Source organism: Bubalus kerabau, chromosome 4 (assembly GCF_029407905.1).
Source record: "Bubalus kerabau isolate K-KA32 ecotype Philippines breed swamp buffalo chromosome 4, PCC_UOA_SB_1v2, whole genome shotgun sequence".
Classification (NCBI taxonomy): Eukaryota; Metazoa; Chordata; class Mammalia; order Artiodactyla; family Bovidae; genus Bubalus; species Bubalus kerabau.
In genome coordinates this window covers 20,934,774-20,945,172 of record NC_073627.1, presented here as the reverse complement: position 1 = coordinate 20,945,172, position 10,399 = coordinate 20,934,774, and the positions used below count along the sequence as shown (strand labels likewise).

At 51.0% G+C, this 10,399-nt stretch overlaps 1 protein-coding gene, 2 non-coding genes and 1 pseudogene across 3 annotated transcripts; 2 read left to right on the top strand and 2 right to left on the bottom strand.

Annotated features, from left to right (window-relative positions):
• Positions 1-4,358: 4,358 nt before the first annotated feature.
• On the top strand, positions 4,359-4,843 carry LOC129648935 (small nuclear ribonucleoprotein E-like). Its single transcript, XM_055575771.1, has one exon. It carries the CDS (start codon positions 4,416-4,418, stop codon positions 4,692-4,694), a length of 279 nt encoding a protein of 92 aa, XP_055431746.1. The 5' UTR covers positions 4,359-4,415; the 3' UTR covers positions 4,695-4,843.
• Positions 4,844-5,398: 555 nt separating this feature from the next.
• Positions 5,399-5,589, top strand: LOC129651989 (U2 spliceosomal RNA). Its single transcript, XR_008714475.1, has one exon. It is a non-coding gene; the product is annotated as a U2 spliceosomal RNA (small nuclear RNA).
• A 2,248-nt stretch (positions 5,590-7,837) lies between these two features.
• LOC129648934 (mitochondrial fission factor-like) lies at positions 7,838-9,574 on the bottom strand (annotated as a pseudogene).
• LOC129651992 (U2 spliceosomal RNA) lies at positions 9,362-9,552 on the bottom strand. The gene has a single exon (XR_008714478.1). It is a non-coding gene; the product is annotated as a U2 spliceosomal RNA (small nuclear RNA).
• Positions 9,575-10,399: the final 825 nt, after the last annotated feature.

The window sequence follows — 10,399 nt, the reverse complement described above, 5'->3', positions numbered from 1 at the left end:
CGTGCTGCGATTCATGGGGTCGCAAAGAGTCGGACACGACTGAGCGACTGAACTAACTAACTAACTAATAGTAGAATATGCTAACATTACAGCAATCCTTAAATCTTTAGCTTCTAACTATTTTAATTATCCCTAAGCCCTAAATTCAGCAAACTCCTTTGCCATAAACACTTTTCTCACAAATGGGCCTCAGATAGCAATCCCTCCCATGGCCTCAAGCTGCGGCCTGTGTGCTCACCCTGGAACAGTTTTTTGTAAAAGTCCTTGAACAAACGTCAGTGATTTACTTTATGAATTATTCTGTGAACACAGCTGCAGAAGGCTTTATGCCTTCTCATGCTCCTCTCAAAAACAATAAGCACCTTAATATTCTCTTCAGTCAACTCAGCCGAGGAAAGGAAAAAACAAGTCAGAACCACAAAGCCTAACTCCTTCATTCCGGTCCGAGCCTACGGAACAAAGGGAGGGGGTTTAGGGCCGTGCCTCCATTTTGTCAGTAATGCCTAACGCGGCTCCCGACACTTAACAAATAAATACAAATAACTGAAGCCCAAAGCCAAATTCACGTGAGTGCAAATGGATGAAAATTTATTACTACCTGCATCTATATGTATATATTTTGTTAAGATACTGAAAGAGAGTATTGTAGGCTAAACAATATAATGACTTAAGTGACTTAGTCAGTCATGTATGACACTTTGTGATCCCATGGACTGTAGTCCACCACGCTCCTCTGTGCATGGAATTCTCGATGCAAGAACACTGCATTCCTTTCTCCAGGGTTCTTCCTGACCCAGGGATCAAACCCGCCTTACAGGCAGATTCTCCTATGTTGTAGGCAGGTTGATTACCGTCTGACCCACCAGGGAACCCCCAAACTGTATAATCATAGTATAATTATCTGGCTCGAGGTGAGTGATCACACCCTCGTGGTTATCTAGGTCATGATCTTCTTTGTATAGTTCTTTTTGTGTATTCTTGCCACCCCTTCCTATATCTTCTGCTTTTGTTAGGTCCATACCATTTCTATTCTTTATTGTGCCCATCTTTGCATGAAATGTTCCCTTTGTGTCTCTTAACTTTCTTGAAGAGGTCTCTAGTTTTCCCCATTCGATTGTTTTCCTCTATATTTTTGTACTGATCACTGAGGAAGGTCTTCTTATCTCTCCTTGCTATTCTTTGGAAATCTGAATTCAAATGGGTATATCTTTCCTTTTCTCCTTTGCCTTTAGCTTCTCTTCTTTTCTCAGCTATTTGTAAGGCCTCCTCAGACAACCACTTTGCCTTTTTGCATTTTTTTTTCCCTTGGGGATGCTCTTGATCCCCGCCTCCTGTACAATGTCACGGACCTCCGTCCATAGTTCTTCAGGCACTCTATCAGATCTAATCCCTTGAATCTATCTGTCACTTCCACTGTATAATCATAAGGAATTTGGTTTTGATTTAGGTCATACCTGAATGGTCTAGTGGTTTTCCCTACTTTCTTCAATTTAAGTCTGAATTTGGCAATAAGGAGTTCATGGTCTGAGCCACAGGCAGCTGCCGGTCTTGTTTTTGCTGACTGTATAGAGCTTCTCCATCTTTGGCTGCAAAGAATATAATCAATCCGATTTCGGTATTGACAATCTGGTGATGTCCATGTGTAGACTCTTCTCTTGTGTTGTTGGAAGAGGATGTTTGCTATGACCAGTGCGTTCTCTTGGCAAAACCCTATTAGCCATTGCCCTGCTTCATTCTGTACTCCAAAGCCAAATTTGCCTGTTACTCCAGGTATTTCTTGACTTCATACTTTTGCATTCCAGTCCCCTATAATGAAAAGGACATCTTCTTTGGGTGTTAGTTCTAGAAGGTCTTGTAGGTCTTCATGGAACTGTTCAACTTCAGCTTCTTCAGCATTACCGGTTGGGGCATAGACAGACTTGGATTACTGTGATATTGAATGTTTTGCCTTGGAAACGAACAGAGATCATTCTGTCATTTTTGAGATTGCACCCAAGTACTGCATTTCTGACTCTTTTGTTGACTATGAGGGGATTCTTGCCCACAGTAGTAGATATAATGGTCATCTGAATTAAATTCGCCCATTCCAGTCCATTTCAGTTCACTGATTCCTAAAATGTCGATGTTCACTCTTGCCATCTCCTATTTGACCACTTCTAATTTACCTTGATTCATGGACCTAACATTCCAGGTTTCTGGATATTGCTCTTTACAGCGTCGGACTTTACTTCCATCACCAGTCACATCCACAACTGGGCATTGTTTTCGCTTTGGCTCCGCCTCTTCATTCTTTCTGGAGTTATTTCTCCACTCTTCTCCAGTAGCATATTGGGCACGTACGGACCTGGGGAGTTCATCTTTCAGAGTCATATTTTTTTTTTTTCCCCCTTTCATAGTGTTCATTGGGTTCTCAAGGCAAAAATACTGAAGTGGTTTGCCATTCCTTTCTCCAGGGGACCACGTTTTGTCAGAACTCTCCGCCATGACCCCGTGGCCCTACACCGCATGGCTCATAGTTCTGTTGTAGCCACGCGTTCCGGGAAACAAACTCACTCAGAAGGACAATGCAGATGGTGGAGTGCACTTTATTACACCGGCGGGCCCAAGGAAGAGTCTCCTCTTAGCCAAGGACCCCGACCGACTTTTGTGATAACCTTACATACCTTAAGTGTACTGCTCAAGCCCACATCCCCAAATTCCTTAAACCCAGCCTGGAAAGTGTTCAAGGGAGATACAGTCAGGTTATAGCCATGATTCATAATCAGAAGAGTCAGCTGGTTATACATTGTAGCCTACACCAGTGGGTGCCATAAAGATTACAAAGGTGATACTACATGGGGGGTTATTACATTCTTTTTGGCGAGGGGAAATCTTGGTATGGAATCTGGTGTTTATCAGTCCAGGAGGCCAGTTCGGCCGTAGGTATGTTATCCCCATGGCTAACAGGCACATAGTCCAAAGCTCACTGAAAGTGCAAGATGGAGTTTCCTTCTTTCTCAAAATGGAGTCAGCTCGGCCTGTTCCTTTCCTCCCTCAGTTTCACTGAGTTACACAAGGCTGTGGTCCATGTGCTCAGTCTGCATAGTTTTCTGTGATTGTAGTTTTCCTTCTGTCTGCCCTCTGACGGATAAGGAGAAGAGGCTTTTGGAAGCTTCCTGAGGGGAGAGACTGACTGTGGGGGGAACTGGGTCTTGTTCTGGTGGGTAGGGCCATGCTCAGTAAATCTTTACTCCAACTAAGTAATTAGTCCAATCCAAAGTATTCAATCCAATTAAAATATTTTCCCAATAATGATTAATTATTGGAAAATAATAATTAATTACTATTATTATTTACTTTTGGTTGCACTGGGTCCTCTTTTCTGCTCACAGGCTTTCTCTAGTTGCTGCCAGGTGGGGACTACCTTTCCTTGTGCACAGGCTCTAACCCCACTGGCTCCAGTAGTTGTAGCACAAAGGCTCAGTAGTTGCTGCTGGAGGGCACTAGAGCCCAGAAATGGATGACTTAAATACTGCGCTCTACATCAAGCTTTTTCCTAGGCATAGTTTGGTTCTCGCAGGGTCAGAATTTTGAGAAGTTAGCTTTGTCTAATTGTACACGGCAGGGAGAATCCCAAAACTGGGAGGAAGTTCCCTTACTTTCAGGGTGAAAGGGCTCCCCACGTGCACTCCGGGAGGCTCACCACAGCTGCTGGCAGGCGTGTCTCCACTTGCCTACACCCTCTTTCTGATCCTCCAGTACTCAGCGGTTTCCACGCTCCCCCAACCCGCGCCCCGCCCCCCCCCCCCCCCCCCCCCCGCCCCAGGAAGTTTGCTGGGCTGGGGTGGACAGGAGAGGAGAGGAGAGGGCATCCTCAAGGCCGAAGAGGCCTCAGCAGCTGCTCTGCTCGGTCGGTGTGTCCCCTGTTCTCCACTGCAGGCTTGCAGTTGAGCGGCCAAGAAGGCAGGTCAGCTGCGATGAGGCACGGCCTTACGGCAAGGAGTCCGCAGCGATCTGGACTGGGAGAAATCCTCCCACTCTCTCTCCCGGAGCGTCCCATCAAGCCGAGGAGGCCTACGTGGAAGCCTTCTGGCGAGCAGCTGGCGGAAGAGCAGCCAAATTGTGTCGCGGATATCTTGGCTCCCTGTCCAGCAAAGCCACATAAAAGTACCGAGAGAGTCTGAGGGACATAGAAAAGAGTGACTGCGGGGACTTCTCTGGCAGTACAGTGGTGAAGACCCTGCGCTCCCAATGTAAGCTAGGCCGCGGGTTCTATCGCTGCTCGAGGAACCGAGTTCCCACGTGACCTGTAGAAGAGCCAGGGTGGCCAAAAAGAAAAAGAAAAGAGACCTTGGAAAGAAAGCCATAGTAAATCAAGACGAATTAAAATCTAGAACGTTGAGTGTGGAGCACTGTGGCGCTTGTGAGCGTCCAGCATGGCGTACCGGGGCCAGGGCCAGAAGGTGCAGAAGGTGATGGTGCAGCCCATCAATCTCATCTTCAGATACTTGCAAAATAGATCACGGATTCAGGTGTGGCTTCATGAGCAAGTGAATATGCGGATAGAGGGCTCTATCATTGGTTTTGATGAGTATATGAACCTCGTATTAGATGACGCAGAAGAGATTCATTCTAAAACAAAGTCAAGAAAACAACTGGGTCGGATCATGCTAAAAGGAGAGAACATTACTCTGCTCCAAAGTGTCTCCAACTAGAAGTGACAGATGAAGTGAGAAATTGTTTGGCAATACCGTTGGTTTTTTTAGGTGTCCTTTGTTAGAGATGTAGTTCTAAAACATGTATTCATATTGTTCTGCTCACCCTTATGTTATTACCAGATGACAATAAATGCTGTGGGACTGTTTTTATTAAAAAAAAAAAAAAAAAAAAAATCTAGAAAGTTGAAAGAGAACTTCAACATAGCCGACTCATCCGTGTATGTGTACACAATAAATAACAGTAAGATGATGAGTGGTGGGTGGGCACGTAGCTATGTGCTCGGGAAAAAATTTTTAAGAAGAAAAAGAAATGCCGGAAAGAAAAACCCGGTTGGAACGGTTTGCGTCTTTCTCTGGGTCTGGGTGTTTCCGGGAGCTTTGGGCCACGCGCTTGTTTCGGTTCCACCGCGAGACGGCGCACACGCGCAGCAGGAAGAAGGCGCGTGTGTGGGCGGGGCATGCAAATTGCTTGGCTGTCTGCTGCTGGGTGGGCGGGCGGGGGTGCCGTGGGAGACCAGAAAGCCTAAAGGCGCCCAACAAATGAAACGATCCGACGAACGATGGACGTCTTAGAAGTTGTGGCACTAGGACACCGTGCAGTCTAGGGGAGAGGGCGGGCCTTCGTTTGAGGCTGACTTTGCTCACCGTGAGCTAAATGGAGGTGAGGGGAGGACGGTAGCGGCCAAGCCCGAGGCGAAGGTATCGCTTCTCGGCCTTTTGGCTAAGATCAAGTGTAGTATCTGTTCTTATCAGTTTAATATCTGATACGTCCTCTATCCGAGGACAATATATTAAATGGATTTTTGGAGCAGGGGGTTGGAATAGGAGCTTGCTCCGTCCACTCCACGCATCGACCTGGTATTGCAGTACTTCCAGGAACGGTGCACCCCCTACGGGGGGAAAAAAAATCTGTGGGTCTCAAAGACAGACGGGTTTTTGGAGGAGCCGGCGTATACTGCTGTTAAAGATACGTCTTTTCTTTTTGTTTGTTTTTTGTTTCTCAGTGGCGCTCGCGGTTGCGACTGTGGGGCTGTATGCCGTAGTCCCGTTTACAGGGCGGAGTTGCTACTTTCGGTCCCCGGGCCGGTGGAGGTTGGGTGATTCCCAGCCAGGCCTCGGACCGCTGGCTTTTTTACGTGGCACGGCGCAGCCTGAGCCACGGGACCGCCGGGGAAGAAAGCCTCGTGCCCTTTTTTCTCTGTTTGTTTGTTTGTTTGTTTGTTCTCAGTAGCTTTTCTTTTTTTTTTTTTTAATTTTATTTTAAACTTTACATAATTGTATTAGTTTTGCCAAATATCAAAATGAATCCGCCACAGGTATACATACATGTGTTCCCCCTCCTGAACTCTCCTCTCTCCTCTCCTCCCCCTTCCATCCCTCTGCGTCGTCCCAGTGCACCAGCCCCAAGCATCCAGTATCGTGCATCGGACCTGGACTGGCAACTCGTTTCATACATGATATTTTACATGTTTCCATGCCATTCTCCCAAATCTTCCCACCCTCTCCCTCTCTCACAGAGTCCATAAGACTGTAATATCTCTTTTTCTTCCTCTCCCTACTTCTTGGTTTTTTTCAACATCTCACAGGCTGCTCCCGGTTGAGTGTTTCTGGAGGAAGCGTTTTTTGCGAGACTCAAGCAAGTGCTCATAAATGCCGGCGGGTGAAGTGGGTTTGACGCTTGATCCTCGGACCGACTGGGGTCCGGGAAGCCAAGTGGACAGTCGCGTGCGGGGGGCGTCTTTACACAGCTTCACCGCTCGTGGAGTCTGTCTTCGTCACGTTGAAAAGAAGGGAGGATGGCCGCCACACCCCAGGAGATGGCGCCAGACACAAAAGCCGAAGCCCAGGGAGCGAAGGTCTGTCTGGTCCTTCGACCTGAGCCACGTCGGCCAGCTCTAGTTGAACCAGTACAGACAGAGCCGAGAAGGGCACATCCCGAAGGGCCACTGGGACCGGACCTGCCCAGCCCAGCCCAGCCCGAGCGAGCACCAGCCGGCCAGGGCCACGCAGCCGCTCCCAGCGCGACGGGTGCCGAGCCTTCGGCTTTGTCCGTGCCCAGCTCCAGGGGGATTGATGGCAGTCACGGTGCCCAGGCAGGCCCGCGGACCAGCCACCATGGGTGCGCGGAGGAAGAGGTCGGGGCTCCACCACACAGCAAGGCCTTGAGTAAGGTCGTAGGCGGTGAAGTAGGTGGCAGTGGCCGCCAGTCATCAACAAAGATGGCTGGGAGGCCATGCCACAGGGTCCCGGTGCCCTCGTGCCGCACCATCTTCACAAGGCCATCCTCGGTGACAGTGGAGCGAGTGGGGTCCGGAAAGCAGGTGGCGCCGAGGGGCTTTGGGGTTTCCCTGGTGGCTCGGCGGTGAAGAGTCCACCTGCAGTGCAGGAGACCCAGGAGAGGCGGGCTCAATCCCTGGGTCGGGAAGATAGATCCATCCCCGGGAGGAGGGCATGGCAACCCACTCCAGTATTCTTTTTGCCTGGAGAATCCCATGGACCGAGGAGCCTGGCGGGCTACGGTCGCAAAGAGTCGCACAGGGACTCAAGCGCCTTCGCCCGCCCGCAGAGGGGCTCCAGGACCCCACTACTGTCCAGGAGGCACTTACTTCCCTGTGGATGGGGGAGAGGAGGGCACTTCGGCGTCGGAGATGCTTCGGAGTCTGGAGGGGGAGGCATCAAGTCACTGCACACCAAGGGGCGCTGAGACTGCAAGCATAGTACCTTCACCACGGGAAGGGTTGGGGGCGGGGGGAGGGGTTGTCATGAAAAGGAAGGTGACCACAGCCCCGGCTCCGCATGTCACCATTTGTTGGAGGGGACCGATGCCCCCAGGTTGCCTGGCCGGCCATTTTGTATAGCTCCGGTTCTGGCTCTAGGCCGGCGCTGGCGCGGCGCGGCGCGGCGCGGCTACCGGGGAGGGAGGGCTCACTAGACATCAAGACCGACTCTAGCTTGTATTTTTGAGATCGGTTTTGACGGTACAGGTGGAGAGAAACTTTAGAGCGAGCGGATGCGCTTCTTGTTTTTCTCCTGCCTCAGGATCAGCCCAACCCGCCCGCCCCGCCTCCCCCGCCTCTTGTTTTTGACAGAATATACCTTTAGTTCTGCACATACAAGCCCTTTCCCCCTCTTTTCTGGGAGAAATACATTTTCAGGGCGTGGACTGCGAAACGGCATACATTGCAAAGACAGAAACAAAGAAGTTCACACATTCTTTGCATTTTCAGCTGTTGAGATACTATTTTTGAGCGTTGAGGTTACTTCCAGCCGAGAAACCAGAGCTATTATTAATCAGCCAGAATGCTACAGTGATTGAATACATGGCCCTTTCTCCTTCAGCACGTTCTCTGTTCTGTTACGTCACCTGAAGCTCCTTCCATGTTGTATCTCTATTTGAAATGTCATACATGGAGTCCGTTCTGACCGGCTGTCCCATTTTGGTGAACAGCCAGCACGCTCTTTTTAGTCTGTCAGCTGCACCGATTTCTTCATTTTGAGGGGTTGGAGTCTTTCTAAACCCCGAAAATCTAGCTGTCTTTCACTTAGCGAAAGCACACGAGGTGGTATTCTTAGTGCCAGAGGTTTTGAAGGGAGTTGGCTGTATAAGGTCAAGATCGGTTGGCCTTGAAAATGGAATGTCTTACTTCCTGCTACAATAATTCTCTCAGGAACACGAGCACTTCACGTAATCACACGAGCATTTAAACCTCCCTCTTGGAATCCTTGTTCCAGGTCCGTATTTGATGGTGCTCCCTTTCATTTTCCCCAGGACCCTCATTCACTAGTTCATACCTTCCGCGTATTCCTTTTCATACTGAGGAATTCGACTAGCTTCCGCCATCTCAGCAGTGGGAGAAGGAAATGCTCTCTCCCTCACCTAATGTGTACCAACTACTGCTTGCTTTCAGGCATTACTTGTAAATCCTTTGAGTTGCTTCCAGATGCACGTGGCACACTTAGATCCACTTTTGTGCCCCTGAGCCCCCCGCTAGAGGGTCTGCGGCTAAGGGCCGCAGCTGAACCGAGCGTCCGTCCCCCTCCTCCTCCAAGCGTGTCGATGGAGCGTCACTAAACCGCGGGCTCCTTCCAAAGTGCATGTAGTAAGAACAAGTTACTGAACACAGGCTCCTTTAAGAGAGACAGACAGAGAGAGAAAGCTACTGCGGCCACACTTCGGGGGGTCTGACTGTATAGTCTCGGGGCAGAAGTGGAAACGCATACCTGTAAAAGAGAGCAGACTCCTTTTCGGAACCGCTGGCGGTAGAAACACTTTGCGGCGAACGGTTATCTAGGTAAGGCCGCGTTTACTCCCTCCCGGAAGCCTCGCAGCATAGAGTCTTCCTCTCTCTCACGCGGCAAGAACACAACGAGGAAAAAAGGAAGAAAACAGAACCCCCCCCCCCCCATACACCTACGGAGCACGAAACATTCGCCTCCAACGAGATGAACAAACCCAAAGCACGAAAACACTCCCTCCCCGCACCACAAGGAAGAAAGAAAGAACCGCCCAGGTGCAAAGCCGCGGAAACTCTCACAAGCGAAACAGAGCAAAAGCCAGCCAGCCAGCCGCCCTCCGCCCTCCGCCCTTCTTACTATTTCTTAGGCCCTAAGCCTCCCGACAGACAAGTCTATTCTTGTCATACCACGAGCATTATCCCCCGAGGGGGGTGTGCACCGTTCCTGGAAGTACTGCAATACCAGGTCGATGCGTGGAGTGGACGGAGCAAGCTCCTATTCCAACTCCCTGCTCCAAAAATCCATTTAATATATTGTCCTCGGATAGAGGACGTATCAGATATTAAACTGATAAGAACAGATACTACACTTGATCTTAGCCAAAAGGCCGAGAAGCGATGCCGAGTGCCTCAGCCTGGCCGCAGCCGCCCTCGCTCCATCCCCATTCAACCCACGGTGAGCGCCCTGAACCACACTCCTTGTCTGATTCCTTTTGCGTCGTTTGACAGTGCTGTCAGCGGACTCCCGTGCAGGCCTTTTTGTCCTCTACCTTTGAAAGGACAAGTTCTAGGTCCTTAATTGTTCCGCCATTCCCGCGCCGAACAGCCATTTCTCATCTGCATGCTCCGCCTTCTGCCGCCCGAGGGGGCGGGGCTACCGCGGGCGGACTCCACCCTCCGGACCGCCGCCTCGCGGCCGGAGCCCGCCTCCCGACCCAGGGGCGGCTGCCGGAGACCGCGGGGGAAGCGCTGACACGGAAGCAGCTCTCACGGATCGAGCCCCAGAAATCAAGAACTCGCTTTTGTCGCTCATTCCCCGGCTCGCGCTGCACTCGCAACCATTGCCTCCTACACGCTGAGCTAGTGCCCGACACCCGTCACGGTTACCGCGGCTCTAACGGCCAGCACCACACCCCCTCGCCCCTCCTTGCTCCCGGCCGCTCTGCTCGCGTCCGTGTTCTCCCGCCCGTCTTCTGCCCCACAGTTCGGGTCCCCTGGGGCGGCGGGGTGGGGGTGGGGGTTGGGGGATTCGTCCTGACAAGGGATGTCCTGGGGGACAGTCGTTGGAATCGAACAGTGCCCGTCGCGATCACTTGGCAGCTCCGTTTCTCAGTGCGAGATGCGCTCCCGCGGAATTTGCTCCAATCGGGGTGCACGGACTGAAGGGTCTGCGAAGGGCGCCCGGCCCCGGGGCACAGCGCTCTGCGGAGGCCGCTCGGGTGCCCCTCGTGCCCTCACGGCGGTGCG